This window comes from Macaca fascicularis, chromosome 13 (genome assembly GCF_037993035.2).
Source record: "Macaca fascicularis isolate 582-1 chromosome 13, T2T-MFA8v1.1".
Classification (NCBI taxonomy): Eukaryota; Metazoa; Chordata; class Mammalia; order Primates; family Cercopithecidae; genus Macaca; species Macaca fascicularis.
Genome location: NC_088387.1, coordinates 113304684 through 113320981, shown reverse-complemented (window position 1 = coordinate 113320981; position 16298 = coordinate 113304684). Strand labels below are relative to the sequence as shown.

At 37.1% G+C, this 16298-nt stretch overlaps 1 protein-coding gene across 46 annotated transcripts in view; it reads right to left on the bottom strand.

Moving 5' to 3' along the window:
• KIDINS220 (kinase D interacting substrate 220) overlaps positions 1-16298 on the bottom strand; it is a 117680-nt gene that overhangs the window by 58279 nt on the left and 43103 nt on the right. For all 46 annotated transcript variants that reach the window (XM_045369842.3, XM_045369843.3, XM_074012404.1 and 43 more), the window contains 9 exons: positions 15683-15860; positions 12955-13119; positions 11797-11976; positions 10899-11064; positions 8447-8598; positions 7980-8269; positions 1522-1662; positions 544-787; positions 295-383 (listed from right to left, as the gene is read on the bottom strand). In XM_045369842.3, the coding sequence (XP_045225777.1) occupies positions 295-383; positions 544-787; positions 1522-1662; positions 7980-8269; positions 8447-8598; positions 10899-11064; positions 11797-11976; positions 12955-13119; positions 15683-15860 (1605 nt within the window). The remainder of the gene's footprint in view (positions 1-294; positions 384-543; positions 788-1521; positions 1663-7979; positions 8270-8446; positions 8599-10898; positions 11065-11796; positions 11977-12954; positions 13120-15682; positions 15861-16298) is intronic.

The following is a 16298-nucleotide window of genomic DNA, read 5'->3' as shown; positions in this document are numbered from 1 at the left end:
AGTGGTTCTCAACCCTGGATGAAATCATTTGGCAAGCTTTAAGATCTGAGGGATCAGGAGCAGCACCTGGGCTGAGAACAGGCTGGGACCCCTATACGAAGTACAGTTGTGAGGGTTCTAGGTGCGGACATTCCCTGAAACACATGAAGCTGAAAGGGAATTCAATGATAATGTTTATTTGAAGAGCTTAATGCAATATTTACAAAATATTATTTAAGTGGCATCATCTTAATTTTATTTGTATTCGAATAAATAGCAATACAAACATACAGATTGAAACCAATGGCATCTTACCCGTCTATTGAGAGCTGTCTTGCTACCAAGTTTTGTCATCTCCCCAAGGCTGTTCTGTGAAACTCTTCTGTCAGCATCTTCCTGTATCCCTTAAAGAATTTATCAAGACAGCATCACTTACACCAAAATTCTGTTGTATATTTAAAGAAATGTGAAATAACAACATTTTTCAAGGTAAAAAAGAGAGTCGCCATAAAGAAACAACGAAACTATTTCAAACTCAAAGTACTTTAGGAGCCTGAGCTTTACCTGTAGTATCTGAGCATGGAACGTCCCCATTTGTTGCTGAAGTTACGAGAAATTTTCTTGCATTGCTCAGTCCACGACTATTAAGGAACACAGGCAAATGCACTATGTTGCGCATGTAGTCATGGCCATTTATATTCGAATCCCGAAGCACACTATTGAGGTTCTGGTTAATTGCCTTTATGATAATATGTGGATCACTTGCAAAAATGGCAATGAAAGGGCCTTTTGAAAACAGAACTCGGACCTGTGGTAGAAGACATGTACAGCTGTGACACACATTTTAATTGTCCAAAAGAATAAGGCATCTCTTCAAAATATGTGCTATCTTTTGGTGACTCTATTTCTAAACTACTATTTCTTGTTCATCAAAACTTATTCTGTACAGAAGCAAAGTTTATTGACAGCTCAGTCTAGGTTTGTTGTCATCTAACATGGATAAAATCTGCAAAGAAAATTTATATTGTCCTTCTTTCAGACATTTACAGTCTGCTAAAGAGATAAATCAACACACATGAGAAACATTCACGAACACACATGAGGTACTGGGCACACTGGTCTCTGCCCAAAGTCAAATCACTATTGCTCATAACATACCTTACAGAGAGCCCCACTGATGTACTTGCTTTAATTAAAAAAAAGCTACAAATTCTGTGAGCTTCCTGTGTTATCTTGGATTCTAACCATAACTATCTGCAAAGAAAAGCTTGAGCCACACTGCAGACTTAAGAGATGCTCTATTCATTTTTTTCTCACAGTGCCATTAAGCTAAATTATTTAAATCGCTTTGTGACTAAACATTTACTCTTTCTATGTTTCTGCATAAAGAATGGTTGATTTTACAAAAGAAAAATCACAAAATGAATAGGAACTACTCAAATAAAAACAAATTCCATTCTATTTTTAGATATTTGTGAAGTCACACATTCTCTCAAGTGCCACAACATAACAACAGCGACTTTTGAGGTGGCGCAAACATACAGTGTCCAGCATCTGAAGGACTTTGTCCTGCTCACAGGCATCTAATCCATCGATGATGACGACCAGCCTTGTCTGATTCTGAGTGAAGCTGTCAATGGTTTTTGCCATCCTGGCCATCAATTCTACTTCACATTTAAGAACCTGTATTGCAAAGGAAGGTATAGAAAGCACTGAAGGAAGATCCAAGAAGCTTAAACATATTTCTTAGAAAATGTGATAGAAAGTCATCTAATAGGAACAGAAGACATTCGAAGTCCGTGCTGCCAGTTGTGATTCCACTTAAAATAAGAGCAAGTACTTCACAATTTACCAAGTGACTACACATAAATTACAGCAGTTGATCCTCAGAATGACACTGTGGGATAGACACTACCATATCTGTTCTAAAAAGAACAAACTGGGTTGAGTGACTAACTTGCCAAGGTCAGAGGCTCTGACTGTCAAAAGATTCAGATCTGGATGCAAATCCAAATGATCGAAGCACTACACTGCTGCTGGCTCTCTGATGGCATCTGACCTTGACCACAGGAATGAGCTGCAGAATTCTATAAAGTCCCTTTCACTTTGAAAAACAAAATCCTGTATTATTTATTTTGGTGGTTCAATTTGCTATTTTCAAACACAGATCTCTTTACTGGGCTCTAGAGGAACTTATATTATTAGATAGTAGTTGCTAACTCTTTCAAATAACTTATAAAAGTCTATTTTATAAAAACATGCTATTGTTATAATGTTTCTCACTCCAAATATGTATTTCCACTGGAAAAATCTGAAATAGAACTCAAAATAAATAAAAGAACTGCTGGTTTCTGGTTCTACATATATGTAAACACTTTAGAAGTGGCCACTCCTTGATTATGTATGCTTATATATGTGTGTGTGGGTGGGTGTGTGGGGGGGGGTGTGCGTATAATGTGCATATTTAATATGTATGATTGTATATGTAAATGAAATTAAGGACAACAATGATACTGGAGATGGGAGAGAGAAATTAGGATTATTTTGCTTTTATAAGATAAACTACCTGAGAAGTGATACAGTATTACTTGAAAGTGGGCTTGGATTCGTTGTAAACGCATATTGCAAACTGTAGGGCAACCACTAAAAAAAAAGTTTAAAAAAAAGTACAATTGATATGCTAAGAAAGGTGAGAAAATGAAATCATATAAAATGCTCAATAAAAGCATAAAAGACAAAAAGTAGAAGACAAAAATAGGAACAAATAGAGCAACAAATAGAAAACAGTAGCAAATACAATAGATATTAATTCATCTAAATCAATTATCCCTCTGAATGTCAGTGTTCTAAAGACACCAATTAGAAGAAAGAGATGTCAGAGATGATCAAAAAACAAGAGCTAATTTTATGTTATCTACAAGAAACCCACCTTACATTAAAAGACACATGTAGATTAAAAGTAAATGAATGGAGAAAGATATACCAACACCAATCAAAAGACAGTGGGAGTAACTATATTAATTTCAGACAGACAGAGTAGACTTCAAAGCAAGGAAAGTAACAGGGATTAAAGAGGGGCATTACATAACAACAAAGGAGCTGATTCTCTAAGGAGACATAACAATCCTAAACATTTACATATCTAAGAACAGAGAATCAAAATACATAAAACAAAAGCTGACAGAACTGCAAGAAGAAATAGATAAATACACTATCATAGCTGGAGACCTCAACACCATTCTACAAGGACAGATGCAGCAGTCAGAAAACCAGTAAGGACGCAGTTCAGCTCAATACCACCACCAATCAACTTGGTATGACAGACATCTACAGTTACTTCATCCAGAAAAAAATAATTCACATAAAGCATTCACCAAGATGGACCACATTCTGAGCCATAAAACACACCGTAACAAAATTTTTTTTTTTTTTTGAGACGGAGTCTCGCTCTGTCGCCCAGGCTGGAGTGCAGTGGCACAATCTCGGCTCACTACAAGCTCCGCTTCCTGGGTTCACGCCATTCTCCTGTCTCGGCCTCCCAAGTAGCTGGGGCTACAGGCGCCCACTACCACGCCTGGCTAATTTTTTGTATTTTTAGTACAGACGGGTTTTCACCATGTTGGCCAGGATGGTCTCAATCTCCTGACCTCATGATTCACCTGCCTCGGCCTCCCAAAGTGCTGGGATTACAGGCGTGAGCCACCGCGCCCAGCAACAAATTTAAAATAGAAATCATGCATACAATGTTTACCCTCAGTGGAATTAAACTAGAAATCAAAAACAGAAAGATAATTGGAAAATCCCAAAACATGTACAGATTTTAAAACACACTTCCAAATAACACATGGGTCAAAGAAAAAAAATCTCAAGAGAAATTTTAAAATATTTTGAACTAAATAAAAATGGAAACACAACTTATCAAAATTTGTGGGATGCAGCAAAAGAACTGCTAAGAAGAAAATGTATAGCACTGAATGCATGTATTAGTAAAGAATAAAGATATAAAATCAATAATCTGGCTGGGTGCAGTGGCTCATGCCTGTAATCCTAGCACTTTGGGAGGTCAAGCAGGGTGGAGCACTTGAGCTCAGGAGTTCGAGACCAGTGTGGGCAACACGATGAAACCCTATCTCTACAAAAATTAGCCAGGCGTGCTGGCATGTAGCCTGTGGTCCCAACTACTCAGCAGGCTGAGGTGGGAGGATTCCTTGAGCCCAGGGGGCAGAGGTTGCAGTGAGCTGGGATTGCACCACTGCACTACAGCCTGGGCAACAGAGTGAGATTCCATCTCAAAAAATAAATAAATAAAAATAAAATAAAATTAATAATCTAAGCTTCCACCTCAGGAAAGCAGAAAAAAGAAGAGCAAATTAAATCCAAAGTAATCAGAAGAAAAGAAATAATAAAAACTAAAACAGAAATAAAACAATGAAACCAAAAGCTAGTTAGGTCAAAAGGTAAACACAACCAGTAAGCCTTGGACTAACTAAGATGAAAGAAGAGGGAACACAAATTCAGAATAACAGCACATGAAAGACAGGTTATCACTTTAGACCTCATGGAAAAAATAGGATAATAAAGGGATACCACGAACAACTCTATGACCACAAATTTGATAACTTAGATAAACGGACCAGTTCTTTGAAAGACATAATTTGCCAAAATTCATAAGAACAGGCCTGTATCTATTGAAGAAATTGCATCAATAATAATTTTTCAAAACAGAAAGCACCAGGCTCAGAAGGGTTCATGAGTGAAGTCTACCAAGCACTTACAGAAGAAATTATACTAACTCTACATAGCATCTTTCAGAAGACAGAAGCAAAGGGAATGCTTCCTAACTCATTCTATGAAGTCAGCATCACCCTAATACCAAAACCAAAGTCATGACCAGAAAAGCAAACTACAGATCAATAAATATCTCATGGACATAGATACAAAAATCCTCAACAAAGTATTAGCAAATCATATGCAAATATATAAAAAGAATTATACACCACAATCAAGTGAGATTTATGCCAGGTAGGTAGGGCTGGTTCCACATTCAAAAATCAATTAATGTAATCCATCACATCAACAGACTAAGCTGGGCACAATGGCTCACACCTGTAATCCCAGCACTTTGGGAGGCCAAGGAAGGTGGGTCGCCTGAGGTCAGGAGTTCGAGACCAGCCTGATCAACATGGTGAAACCTCGTCTCTTCTAAAAATACAAAATTAGCTGGGCGTGGTGGTACATTCCTGTAATCTCACCGACTTGGGAGGCTGAGGCAGGAGAATCGCTTGAACCCGGGAGGCGGAGGTTGTAGTGAGCTGAGATGGCACCACTGCACTCCTGCACTCCAGCCTGGGCAACAAGAGTGAAACTCAGTCTCAAAAAAAAAAACAAAAAAAAGAAAAACAGACTGAAGAAGAAAGATCACATGATTATATAAATAGATACAGAAAAAGCCAACACCCATTCATGGTAGAAACTCTCAGTAAACTAGAAACAGAGAGAAACTTCTTCAACTTGATAAAGAATATCCACAGTTAACATCATACTTAATGGTGAGAACATGAGAACATATACTAAGATCAGGAACGAGGCAAGGATGTCCCTTTTCTTACCAGTCCTTTTCAACACAGTACTGGAAGTCCTGACTAACGCAATAAAACAAACAACAACAACAACAAAGGAAAAAAAAGGTATGAAGATTGGGAAGAAAGAAAACTGTCTTAGTTCACAGGTGACTTGACTCTCTATGTAGAAAAACTGAAAGAATCAACAACAAAAAAACCTCCTGGGACTAACAATTATAGCAAGGTTTCAGATTAATATACAAAATTTGATCACTTTCCTATATATCAGCAATGAACAAGTCAAACATGAAATTAAGAACACAATTACTATCTATATTAACACTGCAAAAAATGAAATAGGTATAAATCTAACAAAATATGTATAAGATCTATATGAGAAAACTACAAAACTCTTGAAAGAAATCAAGGAAGAACTAAATAAATGAGGAGATATTCCATGTTCATGGATAGGAAGACTCAATATTTGACCTATAGATTTAATGCAATCTCAATGAAAATCCCAGCAAGTTATTTAAGGTGAATCAAAAGTTCCTATGAGGAGAAAAAGACCCAGAATAGCCATCACAATATTGAAGGAGAAGAACAAAATAGGAGGACTGACACTACCCAACTTCAAGAAAATAAAGCTAGAGTAATCAAACAGTGTGGTATGGGCAAATTAATAGACAAAGAGAAAAGAGAGCCCAGAAACAGACCTACACAAATGTAGTCAATTGGTCTTTGACAAGCGGCAAAGGCAATACAATGGAAGAAATAGTCTTTTTAACAAATGGTTCTGGAACAACTGGAAACAAAAAAAGAAAAGAAAGGGTAGAGAAAGAGAAGAGAGGAGAGGAGAGGAGAAGAGAGAGGAGAAGAAAAGAGAAGAGAAGAGAACAGAAGAAGAAGCAAAGAAGCCAGCAAGAAAGCAAGAAAGAAGAGAATCTAGACACATTCACACTTCACAAAAATTAACTCAAAATAGCTCACAGACCTAAATGTAAAAATATAAAACACCTACAAAATAACAGAGGATAAAATCTAGATGACTACAGGTTTGGTGTTAACTTTTTAGATAGTACACCACAGCAAGATCCATGAAAGAATTAATAAGCTAGACTTCATAAAAAATGTCTGCTCTGCAAAAGACACTGTCAAGTGAATGAAAAGCAACCCAAAGAATGGGAAAAAATATTTGCAAAAAGCATGTCTGATAAAGGACCATTATCCAAAATATACAAAGAACTTTTAAAACTCAACAATAAGAAAATGAACAACCTGATTGAAAAATAAGCCAAAGACTTTAACAGCAAATTCACCAAAGAAGACATACAGATAGCAAATAAGCACATGAAAATACGCTCCACAACACGTGTCATCAGGGAAATGCAAATTCAAACAATAAGATACCACTGCACACCTATCAGAATGGCCAAAATCCAGAACACCAAAAATACCAAACGCTGGTGAGGATGTGATGTGGAGCAACAGGAGCCTCATTCATTTCTGGTGGGAATGCAAAATAGTACAGCCACCTTGGAAGACAGTTTGGTTGTTTCTAACAAAACGAAACACCATACAAGCTAGCAATCACACCCCTTGGTATTTACCCAAAGAGTTTTCAACTCCTTTATGTTCATACAAAAGCCTGTACACTAAAGTTCATAGCAGCTTTATTCATACTTGCCAAAACCTGGAAGCAATAAAGATGTCCTTCAGTAGGTAAATGTATAAATGAACTGTGATATATCCAGACAATGGAATATTAGCCATGCTAAAAAGAAATGAGCTAGCAAGCCATGAAAAGACACAAAGGGAAACTAAATGCATATGACTATGTGAAAGAAGCCAATCTGAAAAGACTACACATGTATGATTCAACTAGATGACATTCTGGAAAGGGCAAAACTATGGTGATAGGAAAAAGAAATGGTAGCCAGGGATTAGGGAGGAGGGTGGAGGGAAGGGTGAACAGGTGTGAACAGGTGAAGCACAGAAGATTTTGAGGGCAATAAATCTACTCTGTATAAGACTATAATGGTGGATACATGTCACACATTTGTCCAAGCCCATAGAATGTACCACACCAAGAGTGAACCCTAACGTAAACTATGGATGCTGGGTGATTCTGATGTGTCAACCTAAGTTCGTCAGTTGTAACAAATGTACTGCTCTGGTAGTAATGGTGCTAACTGGGGAGGCTCTGTATGTGTCGGGGAAGTGGGTATATGGGATATCTTTGCACCTCCCTCTAAATTTTGCTGTGAACTTAAAACTACCTTAAATTATAGTCTTGAATGAATGAATGAACAAATTAACTAACCTAAAATAAATGCAACACTTTAACACTTAGAGAGTATACTTTCTAAAGCCCAAATGAGCATGGCAGTGGCAGCACATTCACATTACAATTGTTTCTAATAACCAGTGGGTGCTTACTTTCATGAATCCTTCGCTTTTCAATTTGTGCAGTTTGGAGGCTGCATTATGGAGGCGCTTTCTTTGGGAATTCAGGAGGGAGTCCAGCACTTGCCACCATGTACGACAGTTCAACACAAAGGCCAATCCCACTATAGATGCGATTGATATGAGGACAGCATTTACAGTCAGATGCTTTGGGTCAACTCTAAATATAGCCAGAAGAGTAATTCCAGATATAATGCAGCCAATGATAAAAAGGAAGATGACAAAAGATGGGAGACAACATGTTTTTTTCCATTTCTTTTTACCTGTAATGCAACAAATGGTTTTAATAATTACTAATATATCAAGTATCTAGAAAATCCTAACATTATAGTCACAGTACCTGATGAGTCTAATGTTCAAGGTATGTTTCATGAAAATAAATTGAACATCCATCCCACCCCGACCCCTTACACACAAAGAAGGAAGGAAAGAAATCCTACCCTGAGTATCTTCAGTCTTGAATACTCGAAAAAGCCTGGTTGCCAAAAAGCCAAACTCTCTTTCACAAGCATCCGAGAGGGTTGCAATCATTTCAGCCAGAGAAGTTTCTCCACCTACACTGGACAGTCTATTGTAATCTGTAAACAAAAACCTTGAAGAAAAGAACAAATCAAACATTACTTTGGTATCTAAAGTAACAAATAACTTAAATGTATATATGTCATCTTTGCATCATTTACCCTTTATTTTATTTCTCTTTCAAAATATTGTTTTTTAAATTCCAAGGAGGGAAAAGAATTTGTAATTAGGTAGCTTCCACTTCTAAAATCTTACATACTTTTCTTAGGAAAAAAACAGTAATAAAAGTGAAATATGCAGAGTCATATGAAGTAATTCTGACTAAGGACAGTCGGGGGAAAGTTATGCCAGAACTTAGATGTGGAGTACCGGACACCCCAGCAGACCTGATGACACAGTGGTTAAAAGGTGACACCCGTGTCATGATGTGACCACCAAGAGTTGCACAAAGAAAGTTTTCTAACACCAACGAAAGAGACTCTAACCCTGAAAAAATAGTAATTACATTCATTAAAGAATTTCAAGCCCAGTAATACCATTTAAAAACTCAAGTTTTAGAAAGGCTTATTTATAGCCTCAACATCTGCCAGGGATTGAGAAATAGTTGTAAAGTATTCTCTTCACAATTGTTCTTAAAAATTAAGTGAATTATTTGTATTCTGAGTCTCTGAATCATTATTATTTCTGTATTAGTTCCTTTCTCCCTTCCATCTGTAAATTAAACTCTCATCTCAGTCCAGTAGATAAGCATTGCTCTCAGAATACAATCTGCATTATACTGTGTGGTCTTGATGATGCTATTTTAATTGTTCTAACTGAAAAAAAAAATACCACCTCATTAATTTAGACTGGTTTCCTTATTTTCTGTAAAAACATTCTCCCAATTATTTTATTCTGTTTTCCTTTTAACTTTTTCACTTTTAAATCCTTTTCTTAATACTTAATTCTATAAGCTAGTTACTTAAAAGTTTTCACCTTTATTTTTCTCTTATATTCAGTTTTAATATTTTATCTGATTTGGCCTATTTATTTTCATCTTAAATTACACTTATTTTTTCTTATAATTTAAAATTGTTTCATCTTTTAATGCTTTTTATTTATTTAGAGACAGGGTCTCACTTTGTCGCCCAGGCTGGAGTGCAGTGGCATGATCTTGGCTCACTGTACCCTCAACCTCCCAAGCTTAAGCAGTCCTCCCGCTTCAGCCTCCCATGTAGCTAGAACTACAGGCGGGCCACCACACCCAGCTAATTTTTTTATTTTTTGTAGAGATGGGGTTTCGCCATTACCCAGGCTTGTTGTGAACTCCTGAGTGCAACCAATTGCCTGCTTCGGACTCCCACAGTGCTGGGATTACAGGTGTGAGCCACCACATCTGGCCTTAATACTATTTAAATTCTTACATTGCTTACTTCCATTGACTTTCTTTTGCTTTTAATTTTCTAGCCTTTTTTTTCTTTTTTTTTTCCATTTTACTTTCTTCTGGAGTCCTCTACCTTTCCTTTATTCCTGGACTTAAACATTTTTCATCTTTTCTGTTTTCTCATACATTTCCTACTTAGTATGAATAATAATTTTAGATAGACATGTGAATATATTTCCTGAGCTGAGAAAAGCACAGCTCAGAGAGGGGAGCTGGGTTTCCCCAGGTTAAATGCACACATAAGGAGGGGCCAGGTCTCCAACCAGGAGCTCTCTGGGAACCAAGGCCATTGGCTGGACCCTTCCTCCATCCAGTGCTCTCTTCAAAGTGTGTTCCAAAGGACAGTAACAGGTGACATAACAGGGAGAAAAGGTTTATGCTCAAATAAAATTTGGTAAATAAAGGTTAAACAGCTTTCTTTATGGAAAGGTGCCTCTGATCCTTTAACGTACAAGAGGGACACATAATCTGAAGTGTTTCCCACAGTATTTGACCAGGGCATGTTTTTATTTTTGTATGTAAAAGGTTCCAGGTACCAATGTTTTCTGGAACATACATTGAGAAATTATACTCTATAAACTTTTTTTTTGAGACAGAGTTTCGTTCTTGTCACCCAGGCTGGAGTGCAATGGCATGATCCTGGCTCACTGCAACCTCTGCCTCCCTGGTTCAAGCGATTCTCCTGCTTCATCCTTCCAAGTAGCTGGGATTACAGGAATGCACCATGATGCCCCCTCTAGTTTTGTATTTTTAGTAGAGATGGGGTTTCACCATGTTGGGCAGGCTGGTCTCGAACTCCTGACCTCAGGTGATCTGCCCACCTCGGCCTCCCAAAGTGCTGGGATTGCAAGGGTGAGTCACCGCGCCCGGCCCCTATAAATTTTTTGAAGTGAAAAATATTTTTTTCTGAATCTCACTGAAGATTTCTTCTGTCAAATGGAACAACTCACCTCACAGGTAAAGCTTTAGTAGTCTGCTCTGGCAACTCAGGTGGATTCACAAACATCAATTTAAGGAGGAGTTCCAAATATCCAATATGTCTTGCCAATCTAGTGCTGAGGACCCAGGCCCAATTCCAACTCTCTCCTTCTCTTCGTCCACCAAAGTAAATGACAACTGAAATTCACAGTTTAAAAAAGTTATCCAAAGCAGTCATCAGTCAAGCAGATCTTTTCTCCAAAGATCAAATATCAAGCAATGACAGCTAAGCTTACATAGCTTTCTATGGTCCCATACTATTTCCTAACTACTCCTCAAAGAATTCCATTAACCTCCCCTAAGATACAGTAGATACAAAAAATGAAAAGTAAACTGACTAAAATATGCCTTAAACAGAAACATAACTGCAGTTCAGATTCTAATGCAAATGACTTTGGATTTATCACTATTTGCAACTGGTAAAGTTGGTTATCAGTTCCTCTTACAGTAAATCTATTTCTTTTCTTGCAACTGAAGACACCCCCAAGAATAGGGATTATATTTTTTTACTTTGCTTTTAGATAAAATTAAAAGTACAGCCATGGTCAAAATGCTCAAGAGCACACCGTGATGGCTCAGAAGCCCTCTTTTCAGAAAAAAGATTTAAATATAAATCATTAATTAAAGTAAGTATAATAATCTAGGGTCTTACTTCAAGATTAACAAGTAGGAATTAGTTTATAAGCTACTTCCGCCAAGTTGTGAGTAATGTTTCTTTAGGAAAATTTATGAAGTAGCAAAAAGGTCAATTTTCTCACCCTATTAGTGAAAATCACATACAGGTTTTCAAAGACAGATAATGTTTTTTTCTTTATCTATGAATCTTAACATTTTCTCCATTTTTGAAAAAGATAAAAAGCAAAAACTTACTAAAGAATATATATAAGAGAGCCAAGAAGCTCAATGACACTGCTATTCCAAGATTCGGATGGACCGTGAAGGCAAACAATAAACCAAGCCCTCCACAAAGTAGCAGGGTAAGAAACACTATGAGCCACGAGAACTGAAAGAGAGGCTCAATCTGTTGTCCGGCGAAGGTTTTCATTTCATCTGAAAGATAATTTAGTATGAAACCTTATTCCTGTTTTAAGAAACACAACTTTTAACACGATTTGCAGTTTTCACATTTTCAATGTAAACATTTATTGGGCACTTTACTAGGTCCCTAGATAGAATACTGCTACTTAACCATTTTAACCAGTGTTCTCTTGCCAAGATGAACATCTCACCCCCAGGACCACAGCTAGGCCTGGATCACCACCCTCTCCTGCTTCACGTGGAGGATGTACGAAATCCCTTCTCATATACTCCCACCTGTCATTTTCTTGAGATTTTTTTGTGGTTTGCATTAACACAAACATTACGCATATGCATATTGTTTCCACATGCAAAAATAATACTCTATATCTTCAAACTACATGTCACCACCATTCCACTGTGATCGTCCTCATCCCTTCTCCCTCCAATCACAATTGAGAATACTGTGCTTAAAGGTACATGTTGAGCCCAAAGGAGCCCCATACAAGTTATTCTTTGTACAAAACTCTGGGAAATTTTTACAGGTAATACTGAAACCTATCCTTGAAGAACGAGCAAGATTTTGCCAAGCAAAAGGCATACGTGTTAGGTGGGTGGTAGTGAGGCCAGCTAAGAAGCTGCTTATAGAGGGAGCAACCTGGGAAACACGTCTGGTCTGTTCTTGCAAGAGCAAACAGTCCTCTGTGACTGAAGCTGGGGCACATGCCAGAGGTGGTACTGGCAGGTGGGACCATGCAAACTGACAAGTCTGTGAAGGGCCCAAAAAAACCTGCCAGCAAGGGTTTTTATGTAGGTTTATCACACAACTGGATCTGCTTTAGAAAGAGAACTCAAATGACCATGTGAAGGACCAACCAGAGGGGAGTTCATCTCAGTAAACCGTGTAACACACATGCTCATACAGAAAGCGGTCTTCCTCTTTATTTCAGAAAAATCCCCAGAGAAAACCTTGTTTTACATATACAGACTTTGTATAAGCAAGCTCTTTACCTTCTAGTTTCTTGAGTAAGAAAGATTTCCCACTTCCCCACTGTGCATATAACCCCACACAAATAGGTGGCTGCATGGTCGGCTCACTGAGAATATCTGCTAGGGCACTGCTATATAAATCATACCCAAGCATGTCACCATCTGTTTCAGTAGGAGATAAGTGTCCTGTAATTAAAACACATCATATCTTACGTTAAACAGTGGAATTACTATTAGAAAGGAACAATATTTTCATTTATTGTTTACTTGATTAGAAAGGAAAAAATTATTTCAAATGTTTATAACCATGTAAAGACAGTTTCAGGGAGTCTCTGAGCCTACTCTGACTTGGAAGGCTACCTGATTTAAAATTTAAAAAAAAAAGTTTCAGAGATTCTTAAATTACTATCATATTTCATAGAACTTAAGATACCTATTAATTATGAGATACATCTTTTTATATATAACTAAGAAAGAACAAAATGCTGCCAAATTGTGACATCATGCTTTCTTGTCCATCACTTACAAGACACATACCAATTTCAGAGATGTTAAATTATGGGAACAGTGTGCATTTCAGAATCAGTAACATATGATGATTAACACAAATGAGTATGTAAAATAAATTTAATATGTGTAATACCTATACAAAGAAAGTTACAAAATGTTACTGAAGAGCATAATAGGTAAGAGAAAAAGAAACATTCTATGATTCCAAGCAGAAAGGTTCAGCAATTCTCCCAAATTATTCTGTCACTTCAAGGTAGTTCTAATTAAAAACCCATGAGAATTTTGTTTTAATTGAAAGGAAAGAAGAACATGTAAGAACAGGAAAAAAATAATAAAGACTACTGAAGGGTAGTTGTCACTGGAGAATAAAAATGTAAAACAATAATTTGAACATTCTGGAACTCATATAGGATATTAACATAAGTGGCATTTCAAATAAGGCAGGAAAGGATGAATTAGTAAGTGGTGTTGGGAAAGTTTAATCATTCATGAAAAAAATTAAATTAAAATGCTACATACCTCATAGCCTTAACAAAATTTTCTGAAACATTAAAAAATTAAGTAGAAAAAAGTAAAACCATAGAAGTAATAGAAGAAAATACAGGAGAAACTTTAAAAATCTTTGTTTAAAAAGGCTTTTCTTTCTCAATGTAATACTAAGGCCAGAACTGCAGGAAAAGACTAATGAATTAACTACAAAAATGTAAAACTTTTGAATGCGGAATAAAAATCCATGACCATCAACCAAGAGTATGCTGAGGAGAGGGGAATGCAGCACATAGGACACACCCAGGATCAATATCCATAACACAGAAAGACTCTTACATCAATTTTTTTTTAATATTGAAAACTAAAAAGTGGACAAAGGATACTAAAAGGAAACTGGCAAGAATACAAGTAGCCTATGAATATATTACATATTATCTAAGCCAAAAGGCTCAGAAGCAATAGCCTATAAATATATTACAAGATCTCAATTTCACTAATAATTTTAAAACACAAATTGAAATTAGATTTTTTTTTTCTTATTTATCTGATTTGCAAAGAGTAAGAGGCTGGAAATACCCAGTGCTAGCAAACTTGTGGGGAATTGTGGTATCTTACACTGCCAGAGGGAGAAGAAATTTTTACAACCATTTTGGAAAGCGTATCGAAACTACTGGCATCCATTGACTTAGGAATTCTACTTGTGGGAATTTACCCTAAGAAAATAATCCTAATTGTACCCCCTGAATCTCTAATACTATTTTCAAAAGAAAGAAAAAAAATCCTAGAAATAAGAGTCAACGAATATATGTACAAAGGTGTTCGCTGCAGCACTAATTGTTAGCAAAACTAAATATTCACCAACAGAGAACTCAATGTACTATGATGAAAAATTATGCAATAATTAAAATATGATACATTAAGCTTTTGTAACATAGTATAACTCAATTTTTATTTTTTAAAACTATATAGTATATAACATTTTTATAAGCATAAAGAAAAGCCTGGAGGGTCATTTAAACAATTACAAGTTGGGAGATAGGGGATAATGGGGAATTTTCACTTTCTGCTATACTTACATTTTCATTCCTGAAATGTAATTAGTGCACATTACTATTATAATAAGAAAAAATATTTTAAAATACAAAAATCTTAAAAAAATAGAATCATGGCCAGGCACAGTGGCTCATGTCTGTAATCCCAGCACTTTGGGAGGCCAAGGTGGGAGGATCGCTTGGCCCCAGACTAGGGAACATGGCAAGCCCTCGTCTCTACAAAAAAAAATAAAAAATTAGCTGGGTGTGGTGGCATGGGCCTGTAGTTCCAAGTACTCAGGAGGCTGAGGTGGGAGGATCGCTTGAGCCCAGGAATTTGAGGTTGCCGTGAGCTATGACTGCATCACTGTACTCCAGCCTGGGCAACAGAGGGAGACCCAGTGTAGTGGTACGATCTTGGCTTACAGCAATCTCCATCTCCCTGGCTCAAGAGATCCTCCCACCTCAGCCTCCCAAGAAGCTAGGACTACAGGCACACCACCACACTCAGCTCTTTTTTAAATTTTTTGTAGAGATGAGGCCTCACTGTACCGCCCAGGCTTGTCTCAAACTCCTGCGCTCAGGCAATCCTCCTGCCTCGGCCTCCTCAAGTGCTGGGATTACAGGCATGAGTCACCATGCCTGGCCTTATTTTCCATACTTTTTAATGGAACATTCATTATTTAAAAGCTCAGTTCGGAGAAAAACTCAATACTTACTGGCTCCAAATATTTGAGTTAAAATACTCTTCTGATGGCTACAGTCAATATTGTAAGGAGTCTCGCCTGCTTTGTTGGGCCTATAAAGTAATCGCCCATCTTTGGGATTTCTTAAAAGCAGTTCTGCCAGTTTCCGGCTCCTTCCACGAATAGCAATATGCAAGGGAGTGTCTCCTTTCTGTGAAATAATAGCAGGAAGCTTGAACGTTCTTATCTTTGTATACAGTGTGCAGAGTAACAACATCCATGTTTCTGTAAAATAAACTCTGAACTTTTCTTATTTTTCACATAAAGCACATATATAATATGAATTTTTATCTCTATCTTCCCCATAATTTCTTTCTGTAGCTCCTCACCCAGCTTTGCTCAGATATTATTTCTCCCACAGCCCTCTAGAATGAAGGTCATTCTTTTCTCCTTCCCTTAACTCAGTGAAAGAGGAGAAGCAACAGGCTTTCTCCCTGCAGCTCCTCCTAGGCCTTGGGTCCACTTCATTTGTATCCCTCCATCATCCAAATATTTACTGTCCAAGGATGTCAACTACCTTCCTCAACTAATTTAAATTCTATTTCACAGCTCTCTTCATTTGTCTAGAAAGCCTTACAATCCATGCTGA